The 18,225-nt window shown below is 38.1% G+C and overlaps 1 protein-coding gene across 1 annotated transcript in view; it reads left to right on the forward strand.

The window, feature by feature from the left end:
- The first annotated feature begins 5,546 nt into the window (after positions 1–5,546).
- NEGR1 (neuronal growth regulator 1) overlaps positions 5,547–18,225 on the forward strand; it is an 886,099-nt gene continuing 873,420 nt past the window's right edge. Inside the window, exon 1 of the mRNA XM_077120622.1 lies at positions 5,547–6,008. Within this exon, the coding sequence (XP_076976737.1) occupies positions 5,833–6,008 (176 nt within the window). The 5' untranslated portion in view covers positions 5,547–5,832. The remainder of the gene's footprint in view (positions 6,009–18,225) is intronic.

Below are 18,225 nucleotides of genomic sequence, written 5' to 3' on the forward strand. Positions count from 1 at the left end.
TTTGTGAAGAGTTCTTAGACATGATATTAAAAGTATGCTCCATAAAAGGATCATAAACTGTACTTATTAAAGCTAAAAGCTTTTGCTCTATGAAAGACTTTGTTAAGAGGTTGAAAGAGAAGCTCCAGCCTGGGAGAAAATATTTGCAAACCGCACACTTGAACAAGGAAGGGCTCATATCTTTAATATATGAAGAACTTTCAAACCTCAAAAGAAAAGCAAACAGTACAGTTAGAAAATGGGCAAAAGGCATGAAGAAACATTTCACTGAGGAAGTCCACAGATGGCTAATAAGCACATGAAAATATTTTCAACATCACAGGTCATTAGGAAAATGCAAATTTGAATCACAGGGAAATATCACTATAAAACTATTAGAAAAGCTAAAGTAAAACAATATGAAAGGCTGATAAGAATGTAGAGAAACAGGGTCTCATATATTGCTGTTGTAACATAAAGGGTAAAGATGTTCTGCAAAATAGTTTGGCAGTTTCTAAAAACAAAAACAAAAGCAAAATACTAAATACACAAATCATACTCTTGGGTGCTCATTCCAGAAAAGCGAAAACTATGTCACCCACAAAACCCTGCATATTATTGTTCACCGCAGCTTTATTTATTATAGTCCCAAACTGGAAGCAACCAGAATGCCCTACAATATGTGAATGGTTAGGCAATCTGTGGTACATTCATTCCATGGACTACTTAGCAATAAAAAGGAACAAAACACCGATAAAAGAAACAACTTGGATGGTTCGCAAGGGCATTATTCTGAGTGAAAAAGGCCAGTATCAAAAGGTTACATACTACATTATTCCATTTTTATAACATTCTCAGACTGACAAAATAATAGAGATGGAGAACCAGTTAGTTGCTACAGAGGTTAGGGATGGTGTGGAGAAAAGAGGGTGGATGTGTCTATACAGAGACATGACAAAAGACGGCATTGCTGTGATTGAATAGTTCTGAGTCTTGATTGTAGCGGTGGTTACACCTATCTGCATGTGAAAAAAATGAACTAGATCTACATTCACACACTGTATCGAAGTCAATTTCTTGGTTTTGGTATTATAGTTATGCATGATGCAAACATTGGGAGAAACCAGTGATGGGTAGGTATACAGGATCTCTGCAATATCATTGCAGCTTCCTGAGAATATACAATTATTTTAAGATAAAAAAGTTAAAAAAAAGGAAAGAATGTGGAGCTCCCACATTCTGTAATGTTGCTAAGAATTAGAACTTACCTACCACTGAAGGCAATTAAAAAAAACAGAGATGAATATGAAAAACAACTTTTTAAAGGCATAAAACAACATCCTTAAAAATTACTGGGTCAAATTCTAGGGGAAGACAGAAACACAGAGGTGAGTCTGGCACTGGCTGGTTTTGCCTTAGATGCAAACCCTAGAGATGACTGCAAGCCTGGTTTTCGTTACCATAATTGGGGGGAGGAGTGATACTGGCATCTAGTGGGTAGAGGCCAGGAATGCTGCTAAACAATCTCCAATGTACAAGACTGTCCCCACAACAAAGAATTATCCAGCCCAAAATATCAACGATGCTGAAGCAGAGAAGCCCTTCTATAGAGGAAGATCACTTCTCTGCCCACATAGTTCCTGAGCTTTGTCGTTTTCACACAGATCTGCAAATTATTACCATAGGTCAGTTTTAGCTGGGCAGGTGCTCCAAGCTAAGCCAGCTGAATTCAAATAGTGAGTCAATTCTGGCTCAAGTCAGAGTGCCGTTATTCATATGTCATGTTTATAAGGCCTTGCTGACTGACTCAGGAATTACGAAGTGTTCTCATTAGTTATTTCCATTCAGTCTTGCAGCCTGTCTTGCCTAAAATTTCCAAGGCCTGGACAGTAAAAGTATGAAAGATGAAGCTGGGTTTACTCATTCACTATCAAAAAGCAAATGCAAATATATAGTAATTGTTTCCATAGTAAAAATTCAATTTGTATCTTCAAATGAAAATCAAGTTTATTAAATTAAGGAAACTTAAGAAGCTTCCTTATAACATTAGCCTTCTTAATACCCTTGAGCGATTCAAAATAGGGGCATGAAATACACAGGTGTAAACCAATCTAGATAATGGCATAATTAGCTATCACAGTCAGGCTCCACTTTTCTCCTTTCAAACCAACTCCATACTGGGTATCACATATCTTCAAAAATTAGAAGTTGTGCTGTAAAAACAGAATAAAGGTATATGACTAAGGAAATAGGAATTAATTCCAAACTCAGTTCATAACAATTCTAACCAATAAAGTATCCTATTACATCCACTCCAATGGCCCTCATTATCTTGAAAGTTCAAAACAATGCTGTGACTTATCTTGATACTTACAAAAAAAAAGAAATTAAGTGCTATTTGAGCTAGGAGATTCCCTCTCTTTTTCTCTCTCTCTCTGTTGATTTTGTTTTTATTCTATTTTTCCCTTGAAAGGAGCCAGGGCTGGCAGGATTTGACCCTCTGCTTGGAAGAAATAACGGACCTCAAAAGCAAATACTGGAAATCCTGTACAATCCTCTCAGATGTATGCCCTTAGAAAGGGCAAGAGGAAAAGAAAGCCATAAAAGCTTTTAAAATCTTTTTCCTCTCTAGTCAGAAGGACAGCAGAAGCACCCGTGGTAAATGAGGCTGCCCCTCTCACAATCTTGCACTCACTTTCAAGAATAGTAACCTATGTGTAAATACTTTCTATCAACTAGATTTCGTTAATGCTTCCTTTAGATGGGTGTTCTGAAAGTTAAGTCCTTTATGACCAGTGAATGCAAGTTGTCATAAAAGCTAGAAGAAATAAGGAAAACAAACTCTTTGCCTTTCAATAGAAGTGGCTGCAGTTTGTTTACAAGCCTGAAGAACTGCTGTACATATAAAACTGCTGCATAGCTCCATCCTGGTCACAGAAATCCCCCCTCCTGTTTTGTTTTGTTTTTGTGCGTGAGTGTGTGTGTTTTCTTCCTTTCCCCTGCGGACACTGAAGAAGTCAGATCCCCGGGAACCAGCCGTTACGAAAGGATGCTTTTCATAGCTCCTACTAGAAAACGATGGCACCTCATCTCTGCATAAAATAGCACTAAACTGAGCCACAATGCCGGAAGCAGTGCTCGCTGCTTCTTTTCAATAGGATCGAGATGATTTCTAGCGAAAATACTAAATAACTCTACATAGTTTTGCCCATGTATGTAACATGTCAATTCTTCTAATCCCCTGCTTACCCCAGATAAATGTAAGCTTTATCCATAAGTAATGCCACGCGAGTAACAAAAACAAGATAACAGTGTTACTGAGGCATTTGGCATCAATATTAGCGAGAGTCCGTTATCGGACAATTATTACCCTAGTATACCAGACGGTAAAGAAAACGTTTTCATTCATCCGCAAATGACTAACATTTTATTGATGTTTTAAAACGCAGTTGAATACTATTGCACTCGCAATTTCCGAGCCGTTTTTGAGAGTTAAAACTGAATACTAATGACAGCACTAACTCCTGCTGCAAAATGTCTCAGTTAATTGGCAAGCCTTGAAGTGTCAGTTCAGCAGGGAGGTGTTGCTGGTGAGGGTCTCTTGGATCAGTCAGTCAGGGAATTCACAGGTGATGGGAACCCTCTCCTTTTGCCATATACTCTGCGCAGCGATAAAAATCGTCTTCAGCATCGCTACAGCCAAGCAAAACGACTCCCTGCCTGCTTCGTAAAGAGCTCAGTCTAGGGAGAAAGCCGGATGCTGACCCCTGCAGAGATTATAGCTTCTGTGCGCTTTGCCAAAGGATCCTGCTAACGTTATTGAAACGAGTTAGGGATGTACGAGGTTTTCCATTATTTATTTTCTCCAAGGAAAGAAGGGCTGGGTTCAGGCGAAGAAAATCTTTAAAGACTGCTAAAGAGGGATAGACCTGTGGGGGTGGGGGTGGGGGGTGGGGGGGAAGGGAGGGAAGAATCGGGGAGGGTGGGAAGCTTCTATTTTAATTACTTGTTTCTCTCCTTCACTTTCCCGCTCGGCTTCCCAAATTCCTCACTGAACAAGACTGATTGGCAGCTATCTACTCCGGCCTCGGTTTTCGCATAGATCTGCAAATGGCCCGGAACAGCTAAGGGATCTTGAATCTGGAAATGAGTTCAAAAAAGGAAGAAAGGAGGAAAGGGTAGGGGGCGACACCACGCGCAGCACCCTACTCTGCGGTAGGCCGGGCAGCGACCTAGAGCAGCTCGGAGAGGGGCCAAGGGGGTTGTGGCGTGGGAAGGAGGGGTTGCAGCTCTGCGCCGCGGAGAAGGAAGCCTGTCCAACCTGGTGTGGAGGGTGTTGAAAAATATAACCTGGTGACTCGTTAAATCCAATAACTCTGCCCTGCTTTGATTCGGATGCGCTGATCATCCCGCCTTATAGGCTCAAACAGGTTAAACTGCCTCTTACATAAGAGGGCTGCCTGGCTCTACACAATTAAAACACTTGATTGCAGTCTCTTCCCGACTCCGCTGCCCCGCACCACCCGCGCGGTCCCTCCCAGCGCGCCTGCGTGCCGCGCGCGCACGGAGTCCCCGCGCGCGCCCCGCGCTGCAGAACCGCGCACGCGTGCCCGCACGCGCATACTACACACACACCACACACACGCACACAACTCTCTCTTGCTGCCCACCCCCCCCCCGAAGACCCTACCCTCGCCCCCAACACACACAAACAACTCAGTGCCAACATGCACGTAGAAGGGGGTGGCGTCCTCTAATCCACACCGACTGACCCTACAGCCATGCAAGCTGTTCTGCTGCAAAGCCTTGCACCCCTGCGTATCACCGCAAAAAGCAGCCCCCTTCCCTCGTCCCTGCCGATTCCCGAAAAGGAGTAAAGGAGGAACTAGTTGGCCGCTCGTCAACTGAAGTGCAGCCGCCGTTATAAGGTAAAACAAAACAAACAAAAAGCAAAAAAATAAAACTCACAGTCGCCGGCGTCATAATGGCGCCAACCACAACTTAGAGGACTTTAAACTTACAGTGCCTTGAGAGGTAAAACGCACTGGAGAGGGAAAGCGCCCCTCTACCCTCTTCACCCTAGCCCGGACGCGAGACTTTTCTAGAAAAAAAAAATCACTGTAATGCATACGACAGAAAGCAAAGCGTTCTGTGCACGAGGCATCTGTCTTCCTCCCTCAGTTTGTATAATTGTGATATATCTCTCCTGATTTTTTTTTTCGTTTTCTTTCTTTCCTTTTTTTTTTCTTTTTCTCTCCCCCCCCCCCCCACCTCCCTGCTCCATCACCAGTCTCCGGGCGGGGTTGCTAAGGAAACGGCCGCTTGGCAACGCGCGCGAGCCCGGGGGCCGGCGGCCGCCGCTGCGCCCGGCGCTGCCTCTGCTGTTGCTGCTGCGATTGCAGCCGCCGCCGCCGCTCGCCCTGCCTCCGCCGCCGCCGCGCCTCCTCCCTCACTCGCCGGCGCGCTCGCCTCCTCGCTAGATGGTGTGCGAGCCGCCCGAGAATTAGACACACTCCGGACGCGGCCAAAAGCAACCAAGAGGAGGTGTAGTGTGGTGCCAGGGGGTGGGAGGGGAGGGAGGGAGGGAAAGCGAAGAGAAGGAGGGAGGGGAGGCAAGGAAAAAAAAAAGGGAAACAGAGAGCGCGCGAGAGAAACAACACCCAACAACTGGGGGAGAAAAGAAAGAAAGAAAGACAAGAAACCCACCCACCCACTAAAAAAAAAAAAAAAAAAAAAAAAAAAAAAAAAAAAAATCCTGTGGCGCGCCGCCTGGTTCCCGGGAAGACTCGCCAGCACTAGAGGGTGGGGGAGTGCGAGCTGAAAGCTGCTGGAGAGTGAGCAGCCCTAGCAGGGATGGACATGATGCTGTTGGTGCAGGGTGCTTGTTGCTCGAACCAGTGGCTGGCGGCGGTGCTCCTCAGCCTGTGCTGCCTGCTACCCTCCTGCCTCCCGGCTGGACAGAGTGTGGACTTCCCCTGGGCGGCCGTGGACAACATGCTGGTCAGAAAAGGGGACACGGCGGTGCTTAGGTAGGAAAGACGGCGTGCTTTTCGTACTTGTCTCAGTCTATCTTTCTGTCTCTTTCCACCCTCCTTGCCTTCTTTTTGAAAGCGAGTGATAATGCTGGTGGTGATCACCATCAAAAGACCACGTCTCAGAAAATCCGGGCGCTGACTCTTGCCGGCGCCTCGGCCCCTTGACGCTGGGGCAGGTAGCAAGCGGGACTCGTGACGCTAAAGCACTTCGCCAGAACGCCAAGTAGCCCCGGGATGAGTGAAGTGTGAGGTTTAGAAGGAGGGGCAGGTGCCACTTTGAAACTCGATTCACACGGTCTCTGTGTAACTGTCCTGGTGTAGGTACTCTTGGAGAGTCTGGCAAGTTTGTCAGGTTTGTTTCTAATTTACTCTAGCAAAAGCGACTTTGTCAAACTGCTGGCTCGTTACTCCAATATATTTTCCCTCTCGTTTGGACACTTAACCTCAATCGCAGCTTTCTCTTCCTTCCTCTCAGCTTTCCTTCTTTCCTCTTATCGCTTTCTCCCCCTTTCCTTTTTTTCTCCCTCCTCTTACTTTTTCCGTTTTCTCCATCTCTTTCTTACTCTCTGTCCCCTCCGTTGCCTCTTTCTATTTTCCTCTCTGTTCTCGTCCTCCTTTTTTTGATTTTCTCCCTTTCCTTTTATCTCCACCACTCTAATTTCTGACCCTTTTATTGAGCCCATTTCCTCCACTCTTCACTCTTTCCTTTTTCTCCATTCCCCGTTTTTCGTCCTCATTAATATCCCTATTCTGTGCCTTGTCTACCCTCTTGACTCTCCCCTTTCCATTTCCCAACTCTCTCCCCATCCCCCCTTTTCCATCCCTGTCACACGCACACAGGCATGTTCCTGCCTTCCCCCCCATCAGTTTCTCACCCTCACAAATCGCTTTTTCATAAACACACTCCCTCACATACTCTCTATCTCACATCCTCACACACGTTGGCTCTCCATGCTCTGAGAAGCACTTTCACATTCAGATTCTCTTTCGCTGCTTAAAAGGCACACACTCCTTCACTGTTCCACACACTGTCACTCACACGTGTGTACACACGGTCGCTCGGTTTCTCTCTGTCTCCCCTCTTCCTACCTCAGTCCTTTTTCAGTTTTACTCGTTTCCTCACTCTCCCCTTTTCCCCAAGCTTGAGCATTGAACCGTTTGTCACTCATGAACATCCACAGCCTGGTTTTAACTCTAAGCAACACTGTAGAGTGAGCTTCTGGAAACATTTCCTCTCCCATGAAAATACAAATTGATGGTCAGCAGTGATTAGAACTAAACAAGGCTAACAAAACAACCTTATTCTTTCATTTCCCATTGCCCTCCCTTCTCCCTGATGCTCCTACCTGGCACACACCTCAGATCTCACTGAAAGATCTTTCTCTCCACTGGGTGGTTGCTGGTTTTTAAGTGTGGATTGCACAAAATCAGTATACATGGAATGTTTAAGGTGAAAGAGAGTAGGATATGTTTCTGCTTGAATTATGCAATGTTTTTAAATTTAATGATGTGGGTGTGATATATGACTGACACCTACCAAAATGTATTTTTGAGACTGAATTTGAGTAGAATATTATTATATTTCCTAATATGAATTAATAATATGTTTTTCTAATATATCTTGTTATCTTTGCTGTAAACATAGAATTCCACTGAATGCATACAAAAGTGACAATTTTTTCTAACCAAGTAAAATACTTTTTCGTTGCTGGTGACAAAGAAGTCTTTGCAGAGCACAACCTTGTTTAGAGGTTATAAATTAAACTCATACCTACGTTCTTTTTATTAAGTTTGTTTTAAAAGTTTGTTCGATAGTGGTAAGGGTGAAAAACTATCTTCAGGGGCTGCAAATGCATATCATGGGGACTGCAATCTGTATATTCCTTAGCAGCATATTGCTTATTTGTGATCATCATTACCACTTTCAACATAGAGTGTTTGATAAGGTGCTTGTCTTTTGATTGTTGTATCTTGGCATTTTGTTTCCTAAAAAACAATCTAATAATAAATACTGTGTTCATTTAAATAGCTGGCCCTACAGTTCTGCTTTTAGGAAACCTATGTTTAGTTCACTTACTGCCTCCTACATTCTTTAACATGTGGTAACAGTATCTTTCCAATGTTGTTGTTTGGTGTAGTCCTTGTTTACTTTCTGTGCTCTGCACTTCATCCATTTATATGTTATATTCTGAGTGTTGCAGTATCTTATTTAAGGAACTTTTGATTTTTAAACTTTTTAAAGAGAATAGATATTGTCTCTTTTCAATGATGTTTATAGCCATTTGCAATTTTTTTTGTTTAATAAGCAGAATCGTTTCTTGACATATGAAACAGATATTTGGTCTGCAATACTTTTTTTTACCAAAAGTAATTTGCTCCTAACAATTTTATAATTCTCTAGGGAGTATCCCATTTGTTGAACATTTTTCCACTTTCCATAGATTTTAGACTGATTTAGCATAGTTATTTACTAAAAAATCCTCTCTCAGTTCAAAGAAAATATTTTTAAATCATGTTAATTTTTCTTTCCTTAACTCTTCTCCTGAGCTTGTATTTGCTCTGATAATAGACCAGTAGAAACCCAGCTTAAGGTCGAACTGAATGACATAGGTTTCATCAAAAGTAATATCACAGAATTACACTTTATTTTTTTATTTTGGATACTGAGAATCACATTTGATGCTATTCACTAACCAATTAGAAAACAGAAAGAATTCTACTCTTCACACATACATCTCTCCACCCATCAAATTGCATGAATATAGTGCTCAAGAGACCAATTTACTGAATTACATGATATTACTTATTAGTCTTTACACAATATACCCCATTTTTAATGTAATGTAGTTCTCTAAGTGTCTTTAATAAAGAGTAAATGGTGTCATAATAGTTATCAAACAACTTTAAGTGTTAAAGGCCTGAGAGGACCAATATGCCACTAGTGACTCTGGCTTATGGGAACACTAATGGAAGAGAAGATTAATGATCAGATGATACATTTCTATCTCTCAAGTATCAGAATGCCCATTTTTGAAAAGAGAATTAAGAAAAAACAAAACTTTCTTTGTAATACCCAAGGGAAATGAGTTCTTTGATCTTCTAACCACATCTATCATTTTGTAAGTCATCTCTTTAGCTTAAGTAGAGGACTTATAATGAAATTCCGTTTAATAAATTCAACATCTTTATCATTTTAACTTTGCCTTTTAAGGTTAGTGAAGCAATATATTAAATGTCAAATAACTCCTTACTTCTAATAATGCTATTCACGGCTCAGCCTCTGAAAATTTCACTTGAGCTATTTGGACCTTCTATATAAAGATAAGTATTTAATGATGCATCTGTTTAATATTGTAAATTTGATACCTCTTTTACTTGAGCTTTGGATTTAAATAAATACATGAACATATAATGTACATTGTAATTTGCTATATACAAGATTTAATAATTTTATTAATGTCATTAACTTATTACGTATAGGCATTGATTGCTACTATGTGAAATAAGCATAGTATTTTATGCCTAACAAAAAGCTTGAAATCTGTGCATGGAGAAATTGACTTTTTTTCCTGTCTTTAAGTCACAGTTTTTAGTACATGGAAAATCTGAGTTAATGTGTCAGAGAGTGAATTAGCAGAGAACAGGAAAGGCTAGAACCACTTTGGTCACACAGGACCTGTGTTTTAAGACCTGGAGAACCCAGAGGTACACCAGTACATACATTTGCCATGACTTTTTTTCAAGATAATTTTGAAATTCCTTGCACATAAATTACTTCCTTATTAACAAACACAGTTATGTGAACAAGTCCAAAGTGTTTAATGTTCTTTGGAAACAATACGAGGAACATCCTCATTTATTTTCTCCCAATGCCTGCACGTTTAAAAAACACGTCATTGTTAATGCTAATTCTTTCAATCTGTTTCCACTTCAGCGACTCTGTATGAATTTTGTACATTTTTAGCCACCTTCCTGATATGAATTAAAAATATCTATTCTCTGCTTGTCATGCTTTAATCAAGGAAAGAGAGATTCTCTTCTTAAGTGTGATATCTTTTTCCTTGCCAAATTTGAACACAACTCTGTCATTTTAATGCAATAGAGACCCTACTATAATAACGTAATAAGTAGGAAAACTTATTCAGAGCTTATGATGCATTTTAACAGAAGAAATTTCCATTGGAAACAACAAAACTTTAGAAGGTAGAGTTTTTGGATGGATATGGCAAGTATTTGTTACTTCTCAGTCTGTTTTATTGAATATAGTTTGCCTTTTGATTAGGTCACATTAATTAGTTTTGGCTTGGAATGTGTGCTCTTGGATACAATGAAGTAAATGGCTTAGGAATGGGAATGCTGACTTAGCAATAACAATAGAAATCAATTGTGCTGTACTTTTGGATTGTCATTGGAAATTCTCACATAGTCTTTTGAGTAATTTATTCCTACACATTAATGCGTTAGAATTTCCAAATACACTCTTCAACTACATAGGCATTTTCAGTTTAGAACCTTGAGACTTAATTTAAAAGTGTATGTGCTTGTTAATAGTGTCCTTAAATATTCTGTGGATTTTCCCCCTCTTTAAAAAGGATGGGGTAATAAGATTGGTAAACTGAGTCAATTTGGAAAAATATGCTTCAGAAATGGAATAAGTGCTCCAACATTACCTGTAGTGATTTGCAGAACTGTTCAACCCGCAGAACATATTGCTTGTTGTAACAATACACAACCATATTTTATTTTAAAGAACAAAAGAGTATTTTAAAATTTTCTAGATAAATTCACTTTTTGAGCCGTCTCTTCAGTTCAGAGGACTTGATAAATCCATGGTGGTCGTATCAATCTTTGAGCACAAGTGTTTTAATGAATTACTTATTTTAAATATATTGGCTTTATAATTAAATGACTCCCAGAATGTTAATTCTGCAATTCCAGACCTCTGAAGAGTTTAGGAAAATGATCATATCATGGTCAGTGGCAGTTCTGGATCCCACTGACCTGAGCCTTCTGTTACTCCGGGCATTTGGGAGTTGGGGATGGAGCTAATGCCTTAGGCTCCGTTTCCCAGTCTTCCACATCAGCTGTCTTCAGGCTGCAGTTGGCCAATGGAAGGTAATTTTGAGAGAAGGGAGGACACACTGAAGTGAGAAGCCAGGGTATTTCTCCCTTCCTTTCTTGCTTTGAGGAAGGTCTAACAGTGTCTCTACTGGAACCTCTTTGTTCAGCATCCACCAGGAGACTCTGGCTCCTGGGTTTCTGTTTACTGACTCGTCCTTTTGTTCCTTCAACCTAGGAATGGTAGTGGCTTCCTGCTCTTGCTACTTCTGGTTTCTCACTATCACCCATTTGGATTCTCAGTTCTTTCATCCCCTATGTAATCAATTCCCTAAATTCCCTATGATTTAAATATCCACAGTGATTCTTGTTTTGCTAGTGGAACCCTGATTGGTATATAGGAAAAATTAATAATTTAATATATTTAAATTATATTTGATTGAATGACCACTTTGCCCGTGGCACCATAATTGTTGCTTTTTAGCACTCTATGCAATTGTTGCTTAAGGAGACATGCATAGAAGATGAACATAACAACACTGAGGCTGAGGCGCATTTCAAAGAAGAAAGATGGATACATTGGGACTTTTTCCACGTTTAGATTATGGTGAGAATCATGAACAAAATATGTAAATATTGTATTAAATGTATTACTTAAAAATTATTTCAGTAGAAAAATATGTAACATTTCTATGCATTCAGTAATTCAGTGTCTTTTTTGACTGTGCAAAAGAGGACTAGGGCCAAAGCCTGCTTGTGGCTATGTGATCAAAAAGCTGAGACAATTCCTACAGTGTTGCCTATTGAAATCAATAAGAATTAAAGACTTTTCCTTTATGTAGCTTAATACCTGGGGAGCTAATCAAAGTTTCTGGTTTCTACTGAAGACCATGACCATAACAATGCCCCAGATTCAAGTATATGACCTTTGTGGAATTAGTATCATGAACCAGTTAAATCTTTTGGTTTCAACATATCCTGTTTCAATGGCATAAAGCAAGAGGTCATACCCACTCCATAATTTATATAGAAAAGCTAAGAGAACCTTCTACCTAGGAGTGTTTGAGGCTTCCTGCTATTGTGACTGTTAGAAGATGGGGATGGAGTTTATCCCTTAGGCTGCATTCCCCAGTCTTCCACATCATGTATTCAGGCTGCCAGTGGCCCATGGAAGGTAGTTTTGGGAGAAAGGAGTACACATGTTTTTTCTGTCCCTCTTAACTATTAGATGATACTTCTTAACTTCCCCTTAACTTCTATGAGACATTTTCTGAAAGATATTTAAGTAAGTGTCTGACTTCAGTATAAACAAGCAATTACCATCATGTTCTACTTTTGGAACATTTCTCCACTTTTTTTTTCACATAAAAGATGTTAATTTAAAGCCATTATTAATGAAATGACCCTCTCTTGGGATCTCTAGAGAGTATTTATGAATGGGAGGGAAGTTGATCTGTTTGATCTCTGCCATTGCTTCCATCTAAAAGTTTTGCTGATCTGTTAAAAATTGTCATTGACACTTTCTATGTATAAGAGAATATAAAAGCTATTGCCCTATTTTCCCCAAGGAATGTCATCTTATCTGCATTTGAGTTTTCTAGAGGACATTTAAAATTGGGTCACATACTATATTGTTAGATTTTTTTTTATATATTCATCAGTGGAAATAGGAACTTTCCATACTAGTAAAGAGTAAAATATAGGATTTTTCTATATAGGCATGATCATTATCAAATCAGACTGTAATTAATCTGTTATTTACCTAGTACAGGAAAAAATGTGACATTAAAATGTCTTGAATTAATTAAATGGTAATAAGAATTTTTCCATGCTTTCTTTCAAAACATACATCATTGCTTTATTAATTTTAATTGGCAAAACAGCTGGATTTGAGAAGTTGATGTCTGTGGTTTACAACTCTATTCCTAGGACCTTAGCCTGGAACCTGGCATGTATCAGGGTGACATCAACTGTTTTTTGAATTAGTGAATCAGTGGAAGGATAAATGAAGGAATAAATACATTTGTTCTTTTTATAAAAAATGTTTCACATTTCAATAATGGTAATATCTTTAATACTCTGTTGGATCTGCATGGTTATAATGTTTAAGCACTTTTTATTGAATCCCGTAAGCCAAAAGTCTTTACCATAATTAATTCCTGTAGAAATCTTAGAAGTGGGTTAAGAAACATATATTGGAATAGTTCAGTGTATTTGAATTGTGGGTCATGATCTATTAGTGGGTCTTGAAGAAAATGTATTGGGTACTAGAAGTATTTCTGAATAAATTGGAATAAAGTAGATGAGAAGACATTGCATGTAATAAAGGTGAGTATTGTTTGATTAAACATTTATTTGTTTGTATTTGTGTATGTGTGTGTACTATGCCAAGATTTCAGGCATATCTTTTATGTGTTGCAGCTGAAAAAGTTTGAAATGCTGTAGTCTAGTTATAATTTTAAGAAACTGCAAAATTTAAAATTATATAGGAAGAGTTTTGCTCATTGCAATTATAATCAGCAGATAACAGGGACAGTTGAAAATAGTAAGCTGTCTATTGTGACTACGTAACTTCTTTTTCCGTTTCTACCTCAATTCATTGAGCTTCCTCTTCCTTTCTCCTAAGGTTTCAATTAAACAAAATCAATAAAGATACAGAGGTAGAGAAAATTGACTTTTTGCAATGGGTGAATAACTCTCAATTGTGAAGTGTAGCCATATCCTCCAAACCAGAGCAGAAATTTGTATCATTCCAACTGTCTCCCAGAGGTAGGTCAACAGTACTTTATAAACCACAGGGTATTGATACTAGCTGATGGAATTTTAATGTGGTCATGTGGCTTTGATTTATAATGTGGAGGAGATTATCTATTAGCATAGTGGTTTCTAAGCCATATCAAGTTCTGTATCTTGACAGAGGACCTTTGATGCTCTTAAGCATCCAGCTGGCCTGGGAATTGGTCTCTTAATCACTTTCTCTAAGAAAAGGGGAATAGAGGAAAGGAAGAATTTGGCAATGTTGTCAGCATTAAGTGTTGCTCTTTTGAACAGAAGCCAACACATTGTACTTTCCAAATGACTGGTAATTTGCTCAGTTTAAAGAAGATGTCTATAACACTCTTCATTCCAGAACTAAATGTTTTTAACTAAATTTCACTCAGTTGTCTGGACACAGGGTTAGTGCCTGTGCTCATGTCACATGTTAGGGTTTCTTTAAAACTATAGCTATTGCCTTAAAGCATTTGAAGGTTTTGACTGATATAAAGGGCAAAGGAGAATATGTGTTCTGGTGTTTTCAGAAACCCCTTTCCTCTAGTGTAACTAAAATGTAAATGTGTTAAATGGACTTAAGAGAGCTTGTGAGCATAAGAGCTATAATTGGTTTAGAAGGCAAAATAACATTGTTTTCTCTTCTCTCCAATAGCATTCCATATTATTACTTAAAGATATTAAATGAATAAATCAAAAGAATCATAATGTTTTCCTAATCTTATTTATCGAGTATTTCTTGTAAGGGAACATGTTTTGGGATATTTAGTTTGTTAGTAACCTCTTTTCCAATTAGTATCTTTGGTAATTGATCAGTTCAATGTAAAATATTGGTAAAATGACATTTCTATTGCTTAACACAGAGCTTGGCAAATAATTAGTGCTCAAAACCTGAATTTTGTGTAAAGCCACACAGAGAGGAAGGGAATGCGGGAAGGAGGAAATATGTTATGGTATATGAGTGATTTCTAATCAAATTACCTGAACCTTTAAATCACTGGATAACATTCAATTAAGCCCAGAATTTCCACTAAATAGAAGAACTTCAGTAAGAGGAAATAAATTTCATGTCATAAGATTCATTAAATAATTGGAATGATCATAAATCTATGTGTGTATTGTACAAATTGAAGTTGTAAAATAATAGTCTTTGAAGACATTTTGTTGATAGCACTGTAAGGATGACACTATAAGATCCACTCTTCTTTTTCTAAACTTCTTTAGTAGCAAATTTATATTTCTTCTCTTTGTCCCAGTTTTCCAGGTCCTTCTTGCCACCAACACAGTTAATGCCATGCAGTTCAATTTTATCTGAAGAAAGCTACATATGCTTCTTATGCAAGAATTCTGATCATCCTGCCACTTCCTTAATTTGAGTACTGGGACAGTGTAAATAATAAATAAAAATGAAGATTTTAGATTCATAAAATATTAGGATCAGGCCTCCACTCACTAGAGTGGCTTCTTGGAGGTAGTATTTCTAAGACTGAAGTTCATCAACTCTAAAATGAGATGCAAGAGTCTTCCTCTGAGATAGCTATGAGGAATAAATGAGAAAGCATATATGATGCACTTCAATCCAAGTACCTGACACATAATAAGGATACATAATCTATATTATTTTTTTTATTTTGGGGAATCACTTCAATCTGGTTTATGTCTTTCTTATAATTTATTAGCCTGTGTATGTTCATTTTAGATGATAAGTAGTAGCTCTAAACCTTGGTCTGGAGTGAATGGGGGGGGGCGTGTATTTTGGGAGGAATATGTTCAAAAAAGGACATTCCTTAACACAGCTGCATGGGTTATTTGAGATAATACATGTAAACTGTTAATATAGTACATAGTACATAATAAGGAAAAAAACTTAGATCAGCTAATAATATTATGCAGCTTTTCTTTTCCAAATCACAGTCTTCAATTTATTGGCACTATTTGCTTCCTAGTGGTATGCTTTTCCCTATTTAAATTTCTCCGTGAATTATTGGTGAACCCTTTGGACATTATTCTTTGAACATATATATGTTTTATATTTTAAAGATTTTATTTAAACTTTAACTGTAACTCAGTGGACATTGTTATGTTCGTTGTTGAGCCCATTATACAAGTGAAATGACTCCAGATCTTGAAATAGATACGTATTAAAGACATTTTAGTCATTAAAGTGCAGACCCACAGCACTCAACAGCCTTAGAACCACTTATTTTTTTGCTTAACAGACTGTGTGGGTTATTGGATGTCCTTACCAGAAGTAAGAGATCACCGTAATTGGGTGGTCACATGAAACAATCCAGGACATAGGGTAGAAATGAAAATGAAAATTAACGATGATTAGATATTTCCTTACATTTCAGTGGTTCCTCAGGGTGTCTTTGTTTTATGCTGAAGGAGATACAGTTCAAAAACAATCTGCTTGGACAAGAGCATTCCCTGTAGGTTGTCTTTTTAGGCACTGACTGAATATAAGCTCAGAAAATGTGTGTGAATCCTTGACAACTCGATGTATTTTGCCAAATATAAAGCAGAAGGATTTGTGTTCATAATAATGACCCAGCCATCGGCATCATGATTCAGATTCAGCTTACACTCACTGACTACATTTTATATATGAGGCACTTTTGTAGCAATGTGAAATAAGGTGATGCTCTCTCAGTATTACAGCCAAGACAGTTCACTCTTGGGAAGGTAGCATAATGTTCTCTAGGGTAAACAGACAAGAAGTGGCTGAACCAAAATTCAGCTCTATGTCCTTTTTTCCCAAACCCAGTGTCTTTTTCTACTATTCTCTGGTGCTTTTCACTAAGAAAAGAGAAAAAATAATATTAATTAAAATTAAAAATCATTGCTTTTCCAGTTATTAACATTTATTAAGTACCAACTATACTTTAATTACTATTGAACATTCAGTGGTGAAAAAAATCAAGGTTTGTTATATGTTTGAAGGAAAATATGAAACTATTTAAAATGAGGTTGTGCTTAATATATTTGAGATGATCACAATCATTTGCTAGATTGAAAATACTGAATTTTTAAACTATAGATAAATAGAAAAAATTCTGCTAACCAAAAAATGGCTTTATCCCTAATGATTACAAGCAACTGATAGGATGAAAGAAAAAATAAACAGCTACTGAACATGATTTATAGTTAGACATTATACATTCGTTACCTGATTTAGTCCTTACAGCAACCTAAAATGTTTCTACTTTACAAGTAGGAAAACTTAACTTATAGAAGCTTAGTAACTTCCTGAAGTTTATATGATTAGCAAATGGCAGAACCAGAATTTGATCCCAGGTTGTGTATTTTCAAAGCCCATGCTCATTTTTTTCAAAGCCATATTTTCTGGAGCTTGTTGTATGTTGTACTCCGAGTGTTGACCACATTTATTTTCCAAGATAAATGGGAAGATCAAAAAAACAAACAGAAAAATTCAAGGACTTATAACAAATGTTTTGATTCTGATTTCATTAATCATTCGGTAATATCTTATAGACTTTTGTTTGGTTGCAGCCAATAAGTACAATCAAGCATATTGGAACTAGACATATTGCTTTTATCTGAGGGAATGCAATTTAAGAATCTTCGTTAATGCTCTTACATACCCACCTTCTACAAACTTTAAATGTGCACCCAAAAGGAGGGTATATTTAATAAATATTCACCCTCATGGTGACGACTTCTTCATGTATTCAAAGCTCTCCCAATTTAAAGTTGTATTTTTGCCTCATATCATTTAGGAACTTTTTCAGATCTTTCCAGCCCAATTTGTTCTCCTCTTTCTCTCAATTCTTACATCCTTCCAATTTGTAATGCTTGTTCTATGAATTTTATGTTGTAATATATTATCTCATTTTCAGTTTGAGGAAAATATAATAGCCATTGCCTTGTATAACTGACATTGACTTACAATACTTGAATTGATTTTTCTGTTTCTTCTTTTGGAATTTATTCTACTCATTGTGTACTTTTTCTATAATGAACAAGTTCTTTCAGACACTGATTTGCTCATTTTCTAAATATCTTTATGGAATGTCTGTGGACTTTCTGTGAGTTTGAGATGTGTGATAAGAGAAGTCCATTTCATTGCAATGTTTACATTCTAATTCAACCTGTATTCTTAAACGGTGTTGTTCAATAAAGGAACTTATATTTGAATCTTAAGCTCACCAACTATTAGTTCCACGGCCATGGGAAACTTTAGTTTTCCTGAGACTCAGCTTTCTTCTCTGTAATATGGAAATGATGATAGCTATTCCTATACTTATTGTGAATGTATGTAATGGCAGAGGTGAATTGCCTAAAACAGTGGTCAACACATAGTTGGTCTTCATTCAATGTCAATTTTCCTTCTTTATTCACTTCTCCTTGCCATTAATTTAAT

Source organism: Tamandua tetradactyla, chromosome 11 (assembly GCF_023851605.1).
Source record: "Tamandua tetradactyla isolate mTamTet1 chromosome 11, mTamTet1.pri, whole genome shotgun sequence".
In the NCBI taxonomy this organism is placed as follows: domain Eukaryota; kingdom Metazoa; phylum Chordata; class Mammalia; order Pilosa; family Myrmecophagidae; genus Tamandua; species Tamandua tetradactyla.